Source organism: Rana temporaria, chromosome 2 (genome assembly GCF_905171775.1).
Source record: "Rana temporaria chromosome 2, aRanTem1.1, whole genome shotgun sequence".
In the NCBI taxonomy this organism is placed as follows: Eukaryota; Metazoa; Chordata; class Amphibia; order Anura; family Ranidae; genus Rana; species Rana temporaria.
In genome coordinates this window covers 29,021,310-29,037,128 of record NC_053490.1, presented here as the reverse complement: position 1 = coordinate 29,037,128, position 15,819 = coordinate 29,021,310, and the positions used below count along the sequence as shown (strand labels likewise).

The following is a 15,819-nucleotide window of genomic DNA, read 5'->3' as shown; positions in this document are numbered from 1 at the left end:
AGGCACTGTCTGAATCGTGCGACACTGACTTTGTTGAGCTGCACCAATTCCCAAAAGTAGTGGAGGAGGGGTTGTTTGGGTGGATGCTGGAGATGGAGTGCTAGGCTGTCGCGACCTTTGAGGGCGCTCCCCAGTCTAGGGTGGGGGGTGGGGTGTGACTATGGACCTGGGCTCGGATGCGGACGGGACCCTTTCACAACACACGGAGGTGTCCTGGCAGGAGGCACTGGGAGCAAGGAGAGGACTGTAGGAGTAAGCACTGCTGGGAAAGTCTCCAGGAGGAACAAGTCGCAGTCAGGAGGAGGGCTGGGAGGCACACCTATGAGGACTGGGAGATTGCAGTCTTGGATGGAGTGGACTGTGGTGGCATGAGCAGTGGAGAGAGGCAGCTGCAGCCAGGAGGGTTATCTGGGCCTTAAGAGGTGGTGCTGGAATCAATAGCCACATGGGGCAGCTAGCATTGGGACTACCTTAATTTTGCTGCACCAAAGGGGCAAGTGGTCCCTGCCTGCAAAGAGCCTTTTCTTTGGGTCTGGCTGGGCCAGTGTCAGGCCTGCATTTCAGTGCTTGCTGGTCCTGGGAGTGATAATAAATATAATAAATATTTAAAAGTAAAATTGTAAAAATAAATAATACTAAAAAATTATCGCTTCCTCCACTGTGACAAGAGATCCCCAGTGGGGACGTGACACACTGAAAGTTTTGGCTCAGGCCCCACTCTTCATTGGAACTTAACATTTCACAACCATTTCCTATTAGTTTTTCACATAAAGTAAAACCTAAATTCCAGTGTATATGTAGCACTACCCCTGGAGGAGCTGCTGTTTGATTTGGGTGGCATGTTACCTCTATTTCCTCGTCGTCTAGGGTATCCAATGAGAGCTGAAAAAAAGTTCACTGCCCGCACGTTGCACTTCTTTTTCTAAGATTTATTTGGTGAACTTGAGAACAGAATAAAAGAAGTGGTTGAAGAGGTGGAAGGGTCACAGATAATAGGTTCAGGTGCACAACTTTGTCCAGAAACACTCCTGCTTCCAGCAACACGGCTTTCGTGGCCACTCTAGCCAGAGTGGGTATTGCGCACCCGGATAGGCCTCTCTCACTAGCCTAGCAGCCGGGATGGCGCACGGAAAACGGTAAAGTCTCCGCCACAGACCTTCCCACTGATGGAGGTATATTCGGTCCAAAATCCCCTTAACGCAGGATTCAGCACCCGGTCCTCTCAGGAATGAATTCTTGTGGACTTCGAACTGACAGGCGACCATCACTCAGCCCTTCGGTAATAGTGCATCCTTCGATGAAGTTCAAGGCCTCTACTGAGATACCAGCCTTGTGCTCGGTGCTCTCCAGAATAGGTTCTTCATCAAGTGGCTTCCTCCCTCAGGACGGACAGCACAGGACCACTCTGTAACCAAAGACCCAGTCTGACTAATGGGCCTACTTGGTAGATCTCAACTCCCCGGCCAGAAGGGCCACTCACAGGGGGTGGTGGGATGACAGAACAGCGATCGATGACCCCGGTCTAATGACGTCTGTCCCTTAAGTACTCCTCCCCAGCATGCACAGCGGGCCGACCAACTCCCACTGATTGGCTGCCGAGGAAGAACACCCAAAACACCTTGACCTAGCTGCTGCCACCCTTGGCCTGGGGTGGTACCAACACCCCAGGCCGGTGTTTCTCAACTCCAGTCCTCAAGGCGCCCCAACAGGTCATGTTTTCAGGATTTCCCTCTGATGGAATGGCTGTGGTAATTACTAAGGCAGGGAAACTGATCAAATCACCTGTGCAAAATAATGGAAATCCTGAAAACAAGACCTGTTGGGGCGCCTTGAGGACTGGAGTTGAGAAACACTGCCCCAGGCAACAATAGTGGTCATTTACAGCACAGCCATGGCTGGAACAGCGGCGGCTAAAAAGTAGCAGGCCGCTGCATATACGTATACTGATGCTTTTCATTTAAATAAAATGTCCATTTCCCTGTGTTTGAAGTGTTGTGGCAAGAACTAATACTCTAAACTGCACATGTCTGTTTAGAGTCATGGTAATGCCATCTGGGATGGATCCTTACATCTGGTTCTTCTAAGCAGCGCCTCTAAAAACAAACTCAATCCATTGTCTGAAATCTTATCTGTAAATGTTTTTTTTTTTTTTCTCTAGGCAACTTCGGCGGCTGACATGGAAGCGCGGCTTTCTTGCGGCCTAGTAAAGGGCCACGCCTACGCTGTGACGGATGTACGGAAAGTGCGCTTGGGCCATGGGCTCATGGCATTTTTCAAGTCTGAGAAACTGGATATGATCAGAATGCGCAATCCATGGGGTGAACGAGAGTGGAACGGGCCATGGAGTGACAGGTAATTCCACACCAATCACAGAAGTGTTTACAAAAAGTTCAGGCAAATGTGTGCCACCAACATAAACGAATGAAGGTGCTCTGAGTGCCAATTTACCCAGTGAATCGGATTGTGCCATGTGACTAGGCCGTGTCTAGCTACTTGTCCTGAAAGTAAATTGAGGATTGCAGTTATCTTGACTTCACCTTCAGAAAAATGCTGGTTGCCTGGCTGCCTCTGGGTTCAATAATTTGAGTCGCTGACCTGAAACAACTAATGCACATCAAGAGTTCTGACTTCACTAGTTCCAGGTCAGTGACTCGAAGTATTGAACCCAGAGGGTTAGCATAACAGCCAGACAGGAAGGCATAAGCAACTCCAGACAGTAATTTTATAGGCTCATTAAGGGTGCATTCACACCTGAACGTAGCGTCTTTGAGCGCTTTTCTGGCGTTCTTTTTTTTTTTTTTTTTTTTTGGGGCGTTTTTTGCACATTTGTATGCAGCATTTTTGGGCTTTGGCATTTTTTTTATTAGCCAATAGAGAAAACGATTATCTATTGCATCAATTGTTAGGCATTTCAGCTTTTTTTTAGCTTTTATTTCTTATTTTATCATTATTCATTTATTATAATGTTTTTTCGTTGGGGTAAGGGGTTCTAGTTCAGTTTTTAGGTTAGGATTAGGAGTTGGTGTTAAGGTTATTTTATTATTTTTTTTTAATTTTATTATTATTATTATTATTATTATTATTATTATTATGATGGATATTGTTGTTGGTCGAATAATAATAAATGTATAATAAATAAAAATCATAAATAATAAATTCAATAAATTAATACTAAGTAACAAATAATTAACCCTTAACTTTAACCCTTTACCCCTTAAAAAAAACAATGACTAAACACCCTACCACATTTTTTTATTATTAATAATGTATTTTTTTGTTCAAGATTGGGTGTCATTTTATTATTATTAATAATAATAATATATTTAATTTTTAAGGTTAGAGGTTAATTATTGTTTATTAACGTATTACATATTATTCATTTATTTTACTTATTTATGATGATTTTTAGTAATCTGTGTATTTATTTTACATTTATTTATTCATATAGTATTACAATTTTTTCATTCAAGCAGAAAAACGTGTGTTTCCATTCATTTCTATGGGAATACAAACATGCCAAAAAATGCTTAAATCTGCCCGATTTGAGCGACAAAAAAATAGGAGCTTCAGGCATCTTGGACCAGAGATGTGAACCGTCTCCATAGAGAATATTTTTTTGTATTTTTTTGTATCCTCCCAGCATTTTTGCGCTTCAAGCAGATAATCGCTCAGGTGTGAATGGGGCCTTAGGTCTGGATCACACAGGAACGTACTATGTGATTTCACATATAGTTACATAGTAGGTGAGGTTAAAAAAAGTCCATCAAGTCCAACCAATGTGATTACCGTATTTATTGGGGTATAGCACGCACCCCTAAAGTTGCCCCAAAGTTCCTGCGGAAAAAAGATTTTTGTACTTACAGTTTTGGTGTCTTGCACGGCTTCCATCGGCAGCCTCGTCGGGTCCGGCGTCCGTCTGCGGCTTCTGGTGTCCTTTTCGTCGGGGTCCGGCGTCCTTCTGCGGCGTCCTCCACGCTCGTTTCTCGCGCCGAGTTTGAATACTGCGCCGGCATATACAGAGCGCAGTACACTCGTGTATAGTCGGGCAGGCTCGGCTACTCTCGCGCTCACGTCCTGTACGTCCAGGACGTGAGCGCGAGAGAAGCCGAGACTGCCCGACTATACACGAGTGTACTGCGCTCGGTATATGCCGGCGCAGTATTCAAACTCGGCGCGGGAAAGCGGGTATTGGCATATATCGCGCACCCACGATTTTGCCCTTATTTTTAGGGCAAAAAAGTGCGCGGTATACGCCGATAAATACGGTATATGTCAGGATTACATTGTATATCCCTGTATGTTGTGGTCGTTCAGGTGCTTATCTAAGTTCTATGTGGTGTGATTTCATCCCATTCATTTTGAAAGGGATGAAATTGCACTGCAGCACACTAAAAGTAGTCCATGCACTATTTCTGCAAACTCGCTACAACTGCATCGCTTGGTATTTGTACCATGCGATCTGGTGTGGGCAACGCTTTTGCGACTTGCATTTGGGGTGTCATTAAGTTGATATTGACACCAGCACAGTGTGTTTTTAATGCAGTGCGTCAAATGCACACGGAAAGCCGGTTTTACCATAATCCCCGCATTCTGTTTGCTGTTCTGCATGCGCATTTACATGCAATTGTCATGCGTTTCCAGTGCATTGCTGGCATATAAAAATAAGCAATTGAGCTGTGGTTTTACCACCTATCCAGATCAAGCGAATATGGCAGCTAGAGGGGGTGGTAAACTTTGCGGCTGCATCAAAAGTTGTACCCTATATCATGCTTGGTGGACAGTACACTACCAAACTTGACCCATTCAAGTGATTGGGGCTAAACCGCAACCATATGTAATGCACACAGTTGCAGCATGGTGCTGCCGGTTCTCAAGGGTTAAAGAAGGCGACCTATTGTCTAGCATCCATCTGTCACCTGCCCTCTGAAAAGCAATTCACTACAGACCTTGCAGTGATATTCGTGAAGTTACAGAAAAGATGGATTGGGAGAGTGGTGAACGTACCTTTCCTCTGTGTCACGCGGCTGTCTCTTCCCTCCACAGTTCAGAGGAATGGCAAAAAGTGAGCAAGAGCGAGCGGGAAAAACTTGGCGTGACCGTGCAGGATGACGGTGAATTCTGGTAAGTCCTCAGCTAGTAAAATCTTTGGGTATTTGTATGTAATATGATGGTATAATAAAACCTAAATTCAGAGGCGTAACTAGAACCTTCAGGGCCCTGGTGCAAGAAACCATGAAGGGCTCTTCCCACTGATTTTCGGGGGCCCTTTACTCCCATCCTGGGACCCTTTTATTATGGTCCCAGGATGCCAGAGTCCAGTTGAAAGTGCGACCTTTGCGACCCTGATGATTCCGCCACTGGTGTCAGTCGTTTTTTTTTTTATTATTATTTTAATTAAACTCCCCCCTTTTTTTGGGGGGGGGGGGCTTTAGTGAAATATTAGGGGTCTAAACAGACCCCTGATGTCTCACTTTTGAAACGGAGAAAGGGACTGAGGACAGATTCCTCGGTCCTTTTCTCTGCAGCCTCAGCTGCACAAAATAAATGAACAGGAATAGCTTTGTATAGCGCCTCCCATAGTAAACACAGTGGGGGACGTAGTCTAAGCTAAATTATGGGCGTAGCTTAAAGGGGTGTGGTTAGAGTCTGAGATGAAAGAGGGATGGGGGGGGGAGAAGGAAGAGAGGGATGGAGGAAGAAATATAGGAAAGAAAGAATGTAGATAAAGATAGTCCAAGCACCTGGTGTTGGCGCTTCAATCATCACGGCACCATGGTTGTTATGGTGTCAGGATAATTGAAGCGCATTTTTTCTTATATTACATTGTAATATAAAATTAAATAGTTCAACTCGCCATAATGCAGAATCAGTGGGAGCCCCGAGTGTGTCACTTGCCACGTCGCCTGCCACCAGATGCAGCTTGACTCGCAGGTCACCACAGATGCAGCTAGTCCATGCTGCTCTGAATCGATGATTCAGTCTCCGTGTAATTTACAGAAGACCAGCTCTCGTGGAGGCCAAAGGGATTAAAAAAGAGGCGGAGCCTGTGTCGCAATGAAAGCGCCTGCCGATAGAAAGGGAGCTGGTCTTCTGTAAAATGGCGGCGGAGACAATTCACTAGTGCCTGCCCCGGAACCTCTAGCGGCGGCTCTGGTAAAAAACCGGGAAAACCGTTAATTTCCCAAAACATGGCAAGACTGGGACAAGGGTCTAAATCCCGGGAATGTCCCCAGGAAATACGGGACTGTTGGCAACTCTGCGTATACCACCAGGAAAATGTCATAAGTTCTTTTGTTAATTTCCCTGTGAGAGTCCTGTAGGGCATTTTGCACATGATATCGTGTATCCTACATGTAAAGCTCTACAACAGAGGTTACCTTGTATTCTGTACTCCTGCTGCGATCCCAGTATTGGTACCCTATTGGTACTGTAGACGTTTCCCAATTGCCACAATTTCACTTTTTAAATATAAATACCCCTGTAATACACAAGCTTAATGTATTCTAGTAAAGTTAGTCTGTAAACTAAGGTCCGCTTTGTTAGGTTGTTACAGCATTTAGACACTTTATAAAATAGAAATTGACTGGGGCCATCTTAAGTGTGGGCATCATGAAGCCAGACTGTATGACTTCCTGGATTTCAGCCTTGCAGATCTCGCACATGCTCAGTGCTGCACAAGCAGTGTAATAGGTTTCAGATCAGGTTTCAGCACCTGTACTGTCCAAGTCACATGATTCTTCGACACTGGGGAGTGCACAGACTCCTGGAAAGTTACACCCACTACATTCCCAGGAGTCTGTGCGGTGTAGGTTAGGAAGCTTAAGCACCTAGGTGCAGGAAGAGGGAAGATTAACTATTCTGCCTAGCAACAACACTTTGAAGGCATCTAAAAAAAAAAAAAATTCTTAAAGGACTAATGACATTTTTTTAAAACTACTGATGTAATGTTATATTTATGGGTGGAACTCCACTTTAAATTCCCTAAGAAATTGGGAAAGATCTTTCTCACTTGCAGTCCAGATAATTAAAATATCATCAATGAAGGGGAAGAGGTCAATGGGTTAAACATTGAGAAAATGCTGTTCATTGCCATTAAGTATTGATGAACATTCTTAGGGCATCACTTTAGGCCTTTATTATTAGTTTGGCCACTATTTTCCTGCTAAGGGGTTTATTTTAAACATTGGGGTGGATTCAGGTAGGGGCGCGCACTACTACGGAGGCGCAGCATACCGTTTTTACGCTACGCCTCCGTAAATTACTTGAGCTACGCTTCATTCACGAAGCATTTGCTCTGTAATTTGCGGGGGCGTCTCGTAAAAGGGGCCGGCGTAAGCGCGCGTAATTTAAATGATCCCGTAGGGGGCGTGGATCATTTAAATTAGGCGCGTTCCCGCGCCGAACGTAGTGCGCATGCTCCGTCGGGAAACTTTCCCGACGCGCGTTGCGGTAAATGACGTCGCAAGGACGTCATTTGCTTCGACGGGAACGTAAATGGCGTCCAGCGCCATTCGCGATCCACTTGCGCAAACGACGCAAATTTCGAAAAACGCGACGCGGGAATGACGTCCATACTTAGCATTGGCTGCGCCTCCTAATAGCGGGAGCAGCCTTACGACGGAAGCGCCGTACGCAAACGACGTAAAACTCGAACGCCGGGCGCGCGTACGTTTGTGAATCAGCGTGAGTATGCAATTTGCATACTCTACGCTGACCACTACGGGAACGCCACCTAGAGGCCAGCGTCAGAATGCAGCCTAAGATACGACGGCATAAGAGCCTTATGCCAGTCATATCTTAGGCTACAGTCGGCGTATCGAGCTTTCTGAATACAGAAAGTCGGTGGTGCAGAGAGCACCACCGACATCATGTCGGCACCACTCTCTGCTTAGGGGGCAGTCCCATGATGTCCAGCACTCACAGTATGTCCTCGGTCTTCCGGGTTAAATAATGCTGGGCGGAAGACTGAGGACATCTTATGGCAGAAATAAATTACTGTAGGAAACGGCATCAGAGAGGAGTTGGATGTTGTAGCCAAAGCTTTTTATTTTTCTTCTGCTGGGGAAACAACTATATTAAAAAAATAAAATAGCCTGAGGTTGGTTTTTTAAGTGTTTAATATGTTTTGGTGTTTTTTCAGGATGACGTTTGAAGATTTCTGCAAATATTACACTGACATCATCATGTGTAGACTCATAAACACGTCCTATTTGAGCATTCACAAGACTTGGGAGGAGGCTGTGCTGTGTGGGTCTTGGATAAGGCATGAAGACCCTCTAAAGAACCGGTCAGGGGGCTGCCTCAATAACAAAACCACGTTTCTCCAGAACCCCCAGGTGAGAACCGACCAGTGGTACTTCAGTAGGAAGCTCTATATCAATGTCGAGTCCACTGAAAACTGATGGATCCATTTGTGGCATGTTTAAAAGGCTAAGTTTTTGTTAACTTGCATGCGTATGATCGTGCATAATGACCGTGATTCTTTGCAGTGGTCTCAAAACTGTGGCTCTTTGCTCGACTTTATCTGGCCCCTGGGGCACTTTTCCTCCCACTGATACAAGACACTATTCCTGCTACTGACATGAACATCAGGACATAATTCCTGCTACTGACGTCAACAGGGAACGGTTTATCCCTTTGAGACCAGCGATGGGGCATTTTCCTCAAACTGACACCAACAATGGTGAGCTATTTCTCCCATTGACACCAATCATGGGACACTATTCTTCCCATTGACACCAATCATGGGACACTATTCCTCTCACTGACACCAATGATGGGGCCCCTGTTCCTCCCCGTGAGGCTGACGATGGGGCCCCTGTTCTTCCCCGTGAGGCTGACGATGGGGCCCCTGTTCCTCCCCGTGAGGCTGACGATGGGGCCCCTGTTCCTCCCCGTGATGCTGACGATGGGGCCCCTGTTCCTCCCCGTGAGGCTGACGATGGGGCCCCTGTTCCTCCCCGTGAGGCTGACGATGGGGCCCCTGTTCCTCCCGTGAGGCTGACGATGGGGCCCCTGTTCCTCCCCGTGAGGCTGACGATGGGGCCCCTGTTCCTCCCCGTGAGGCTGACGATGGGGCCCCTGTACCTCCCCGTGAGGCTGACGATGGGGCCCCTGTTCCTCCCCGTGAGGCTGACGATGGGGCCCCTGTTCCTCCCCGTGAGGCTGACGATGGGGCCCCTGTTCCTCCCTGTGAGGCTGACGATGGGGCTCCTGTTCCTCCCCGTGAGGCTGGTGATGGGGCCCCTGTTCCTCCCTGTGAGGCTGACGACGGGGCCCCTGTTCCTCCCCGTGAGGCTGACGACGGGGCCCCTGTTCCTCCCCGTGAGGCTGACGACGGGGCCCCTGTTCCTCCCCGTGAGGCTGACGACGGGGCCCCTGTTCCTCCCCGTGAGGCTGACGACGGGTCCCCTGTTCCTCCCCGTGAGGCTGACGACGGGTCCCCTGTTCCTCCCCGTGAGGCTGACGACGGGTCCCCTGTTCCTCCCCGTGAGGCTGACGACGGGTCCCCTGTTCCTCCCCGTGAGGCTGACGACGGGTCCCCTGTTCCTCCCCGTGAGGCTGACGACGGGTCCCCTGTTCCTCCCCGTGAGGCTGACGACGGGTCCCCTGTTCCTCCCCGTGAGGCTGACGATGGGGCCCCTGTTCCTCCCCATGATAACCCTTATGTGTAAATGTCTGGACTGGATGGACAGAGATGTGCGTTTTTACAAGTAAAAAAGGCATACAACACCCATGTGTATTTCAATGATTCATTTAGCTGGAGTTCAGCTTTAGTGCCGTGACTTCTAACAGGTCTGTCTTGTCTTTTCTCTCCAGTTTGTGTTTGATGTAAAGAAACCAGAGGATGAGATTCTTGTTTGCCTACAGCAGAAAACCAAAAGGACCACGCGGAAAGACGGGAAAGCGGAAAACCTAGCTATTGGTTTTGATGTGCTCAGGGTGAGATTTCTATTCTCTTATCTTCTAATCACGTACATATGGTGGCTCTGTCGGATGCATGTGCAGACATTTACAGGTGTCAGCCGACACCAGCATTACGGGGTTACCTGCCATAGTACTATATGAAGAATGCACTCAAGACATGAACCAGGCAAATCGGCTTAAAGGATAAGTTCATCTTTCATAATGAGTTACACTCCTATTTAGGGTGTAAATTTTTATGAAAAGACCGGCCCCTGCTCAGTTTGATCCCCCATGTCGACAGCTAATGGGGGTCTTCTCCCCCCTTTGGCTGTCATAATAAAAAAAAAAAAGTGGCACAGTGTTCTATGAATGGAAAACTACAAGTCCCAACAGCCTTAGTAGCCCTGTGAGCGCTGTGGTAGTTCATTGTTTCTTCCTGTCAGAGTGTATTGGCTTGCCCGTACGAGGTACCGAGCAAGCCAATACAATGACAGATCTGCATGAGTCCTGCATGGCATCAGCAATCTGCCGGTGCAATGCTTTACAGCAGTGATGGCGAACCTTGGCACCCCAGATGTTTTGGAACTACATTTCCCATGATGCTCAGCTACTCTGAAGAGTGCATGAGCATCATGGGAAATTTAGGGCCTAATCCTCAAAAACCTGGCTCAACGTAACTTTTTCCGTTTAAGTTACACCGCCGCAAAATCTCTAACTAAGTGCCCGATCCACAAAGCACTTACCTAGAAATTTTGAGCGGTGTAACTTAAATCCGGCCGGCGCAAGGCGTTCCTCTTCTCCAGGGGGCGATTACCATTTAAATGAGGCGCGCTCCCGCGCCGGCCGTACTGCGCATGCTCGTGACGTCATTTTCCCGACGTGCATAGCGCGAAATTACGTTACGTCGGGCTTTGTGGATTGCGACGGGACAATAAAGTTGCGTCGGATAAAAAAAAAGATACGGCGCCCCAAAAAATTTTTACATTTAAAAAAAATTGCGTCGCGAGCAAGAAAGGTCTGTTTTTACAAGGTGTAAACAGTTTACACCTTGTAAAAGCAGCCCTAATTTTGCGTTTGCAAAATAAAACTTACGGAGAAAAAACGAAGCTGAAAAGCTTCGTGGATCTCCGTAAGTCCTAATTTGCATACCCGAGGCGGCATTTCGACGCAAAATGCCCCCAGCGGCGGATGCGGTACTGCATCCTAAGATCCGGCAGTGTAATTCAATTACACATGTCGGTTCTTCGTCCTAACTATGGAAAACTGATTCTGTGGATCTGTTCCTTAGTTAGGACCAGGGATACGACGGAGTAACAGCAGTTACTCCGTCGTATCTCTTTTGAGGATTTGGCCCTTAGTTCCTAAACATCTGGGGTGCCAAGGTTCACCATCACTGCTTTACAGGCTCCTATAAAAAAAAATGCACATTTTTTTTACCTGCAAAAAAAAAAATGTGCATTTATAATTTTTTGCAAAAAGGTGAACTTATCCTTTTAAGGTACAGCCATGACTGGGCTGATCATTAATGTGAAAATCTCAGCCATGGGTTTGAAGATGGCAGTAAGGACCCAACAGGGTTCTAGACCCTGTATTGCTTTACTATAAAGTTAAAGTTCCACCTTAAGGCTCGATTCACACCTATGCATGATGCTTTTGAGCGTTTTTGCAGTGCTTGCTACGTTTTTTGACGTGCGTTTTTACCAGAATTTGCGTTTTTTTTTTCTTTAGTCATCAGTTTTAATTTTTTTACATTTCCTTTAAAGCGGGAGTTCACCCATTTATTTAATTTTTGCCCTTTTCCCCTTAGCTTCCTGCTCGTTTTGTCTAGGGGAATCGGCTATTTGTTTTAAAATATGATCCGTACTTACCCGTTTTCAAGATGCATCTTCTCCGCCGCTTCCGGGTATGGGTCTTCAGGAGCGGGCGTTCCTTCTTGATTGACAGTCTTCCGAGAGGCTTCCGACGGTCGCATCCATCGCGTCACTCGTAGCCGAAAGAAGCCGAACGTCGGTGCAACTCTATACTGCGCCTGCGCACCGACGTTTGGCTTCTTTCGGAAAATCGTGACGCGATGGATGCGACCGTCGGAAGCCTTTTGGAAGACTGTCAATCAAGAAGGAACGCCCATTCCCGAAGCCCATACCCGGAAGCGACGGAGAAGATGCATCTCTTAAACGGTAAGTACGGATCATATTTTAAAACAACTAGCCGATTCCCCTAGACAAAACGAGCATCCATCTAAGGGGAAAATGTACTCTCTAAGGGTGAACCTCTGCTTTAACAACCAGCTATAAACTGGTAAAAAAACGCAAATCGCGGCAAAAGCGCGGTACTTGCGTTTTGGATGCGGGTCCATTGAATTCTATTACATGCAAAACGCTGCTTTTTGCGGGGAAAAAAAATCCCCGACCCTTTCCAAAAACGCAGAGGCACAAAAAAGCATTGATGTGAACATGTTCCATAGGAACCCATGTTGAAAAATGTCCCTGCTTTTCTGCAAAATGCACCAAAAACGCATTAGTGTGAATGGAGCCCAAAGTCAGGATGGCCTAGTCGGATGTTTAGTGATCTATCACTACTCCTGATTAGCATTGGCTGACTTGTCTTCTTCGAGCAGGTGGAGCTGAACCGCAAATACCGCATGCATACCGTCCAGCCGAAGGTCGCCAGTTCCGTCTACATAAACTCGCGCAGTGTCTTCTTCAGGAGTGAGCTAAAAGAAGGTCGCTATGTCATCATTCCCACCACATTCGAGCCGGGAGAAACGGGAGACTTCCTGCTCCGAGTCTTCAGTGATGTGCCTTCAAACTGCTGGTAAGAACCTCGGGCCTTCATCATTTGTATTGCTGCTCCACCAGTGTGGACAGCCTGAAAAATGGGTCTTCTAAAACCCTCAAAGGGCAATGGTAACGGGGCAATTAAATGCACAAAGGCATATAAAGGATCTGTTTTATTTGTCGGATTCATAAAGTAATGCACAAACACTGATGATCTCCCCACTACAGTATGTGGAAGCATAGAATGGAGACAAGAGTCCTCAGTGCTGCCAAGTCAATATCGGTGCTTTTCATCATAGTAGGGAGATCCCTGCACTGGATAATCTCTGTTCTGTAATCTCACTTAACCACTTAAGCCCCGGACCATTTTGTTGCTAAATGCCCAGGCCAGGTTTTGCGATTCGGCACTGCGTCGCTTTAACAGACAATTGCGCGGTCGTGCGACGTGGCTCCTAAACAAAATTGGCGTCCTTTTTTCCCCACAAATAGAGCTTTCTTTTGGTGGTATTTGATCACCTCTGCGGTTTTTATTTTTTGCGCTATAAACAAAAATAGAGCGACAATTTTGAAAAAAATGCTATATTTTTTACTTTTTGCTATAATAAATATCCCCCAAAAACATATATAAATTTTTTTTTCCCCTCAGTTTAGGCCGATACGTATTCTTCTACCTATTTTTGGTAAAAAAAATCGCAATAAGCGTTTATCGATTGGTTTGCGCAAAATTTATAGCGTTTACAAAATAGGGGATAGTTTTATTGCATTTTTATTAATTTTTTTTTTTACTATTAATGGTGGCGATCAGCGATTTTTTTCATGACTGCGACATTATGGCGGACACTTCGGACAATTTTGACACATTTTTGGGACCATTGTCATTTTCACAGCAAAAAATGCATTTAAATTGCATTGTTTATTTTGAAAATGACAGTTGCAGTTTGGGAGTTAACCACAGGGGGCGCTGTAGGAGTTAGGCTTCACCTAGTGTGTGTTTACAACTGTAGGGGGGTGTGGCTGTAGAACTGACATCATCGATCGAGTCTCCCTAATAAAAGGGATGACTCGATCGATACGCCGCCACAGTGAAGCACGGGGAAGCCGTGTTTACATACGGCTCTCCCCGTTCTTCAGCTCCGGGGAGCGATCGTGACGGAGCGGCTATAAACGAATAGCCGCGCCGTCGTCCCGGATCGCTCCCCGCGGGTATCCGACCGCTGCATGTAGCGGGGGGGGGGGTCCCGATCAGACCCCCGACCCGCGGAAAGGCAGGGACGTACATGTACGCCCATATGCCTGTACGTGCCATTCTGCCCGACGTATATATACATGTGGTGGTCGGCAATAGTGTTGCTCACGAATATTCGCATTGCGAATATTCGACTCGAATATAGCATATTCGAGAAATCGCGCTATATTTCGAATTTCGCTGTGAATATTTGCAATTCCGAATATTCGCATTTTTTCAATTTGATTTTTAAAACAGATCACATCCTATCGACGTCTAAAAGCATTGCTGGTATGATTAGAGACCCTGGGCCGAGTAGCTAAGCTGAGGCGATCCTATTATGTTGCCAAATTGAAAAAAAAAAAATTGCGATTTTTCGCTATTGCGAATGCGAAAATGATTGCGAATTTTCGATAACTGTGGTAGGAGAACTCTGATTGTCTCTGATGCAAAAGGGGGGGGCTTTGTGTATGTGTATGTTATGAATATTTGTATGTTTGATATTATTATTTTTTGTAAGAAGGAAAAAATTGCGCATACCTTAAAAAAGGGGAGAATACAGCAGCAACTCAAAAATGTTATACAACATAAATTAATACAAGACAGAAAATGGAGTCGCTCTACAAGAATAAAAAATATGTCTAGTGACAAGACATGTGGGCAAATTATAAAATAAGCAAGCGCAAATAACTTGTGAAATACACAGTGAAACAAATATATAAAGAAATATAGTCCCAATAATAGAAAAATAATCTTTCATAAAAATGTCTTTGATATGTGAAGTGAAAAAAAGTCCAAAGCATGCAGCATGAACGTGTTCAATCTTCAAGGTGTTTGATTGACAAACGGCTGTGACAGATGGATAGAGTAAAGAATCACCACCAATGCAAAACACTTTTTATTTTCTATTGTAAAATATCAAGAATATTCTGAGCCAATCAGAGTGCTCCTTCCGCATTTGCCGAATATTCGCAATTATTTTGTATTGTAAAATATCAAGAATATTCTGAGCCAATCAGAGTGCTCCTTCTGCATTTGCCGAATATTCGCAATTATTTTGTATTGTAAAATATCAAGAATATTCTGAGCCAATCAGAGTGCTCCTTCCGCATTTGCCGAATATTCGCAATTATTTTGTATTGTAAAATATCACGAATATTCTGAGCCAATCAGAGTGCTCCTACAGCATTTCTCGAAATTGCGCAATAAATATCGCATTCGCATGTTGCGATATTTCGATAAAATATCACGAATATTCTGAGCCAATCAGAGCGCTCCTCCAGCATTTCTCGAAATTGCGCAATAAATATCGCATTCGCATGTTGCGATATTTCGATAAAATATCACGAATATTCTGAGCCAATCAGAGCGCTCCTCCAGCATTTCTCGAAATTGCGCAATAAATATCGCATTCGCATGTTGCGATATTTCGATAAAATATCACGAATATTCTGAGCCAATCAGAGTGCTCCTCCAGCATTTCTCGAAATTGCGCAATAAATATCGCATTCGCATGTTGCGATATTTCGATAAAATATCACGAATATTCTGAGCCAATCAGAGTGCTCCTACCGCAGTTATCAAAAAATCGCAATTATTTTCGCATTCGCAATAGCGAAAAATCGCAATCATTTACTTTCGATAAAATATCACGAATATTCGAATTTAGCGAATATATCTCGAATATTCGAATATATATTCGAGATATATCGCGAAATCGAATATGGCATATTCTGCTCAACACTAGTCGGCAAGTGGTTAAAGTAAGGTGACCAGATTTTTTAAAAGGAAATCCGGGGACATATTTTTTTTTTACTAGTAATGTTGGCAATCGGCGACTCTCTGCTCATCGCATCCGCCTCACAGCCTGTCAAGTCTTAAGCCGCGTACACGCGACCATTTTTCATGTCA

General features: G+C 45.5%; 1 protein-coding gene across 2 annotated transcripts in view; it reads left to right on the top strand.

Moving 5' to 3' along the window:
• Positions 1 to 15,819, top strand: part of CAPN5 (calpain 5) — a 182,932-nt gene that overhangs the window by 142,050 nt on the left and 25,063 nt on the right. For both annotated transcript variants that reach the window (XM_040339990.1, XM_040339991.1), the window contains exons 6-10: positions 2,159 to 2,352; positions 5,044 to 5,121; positions 8,141 to 8,336; positions 9,820 to 9,942; positions 12,524 to 12,720. In XM_040339990.1, the coding sequence (XP_040195924.1) occupies positions 2,159 to 2,352; positions 5,044 to 5,121; positions 8,141 to 8,336; positions 9,820 to 9,942; positions 12,524 to 12,720 (788 nt within the window). The remainder of the gene's footprint in view (positions 1 to 2,158; positions 2,353 to 5,043; positions 5,122 to 8,140; positions 8,337 to 9,819; positions 9,943 to 12,523; positions 12,721 to 15,819) is intronic.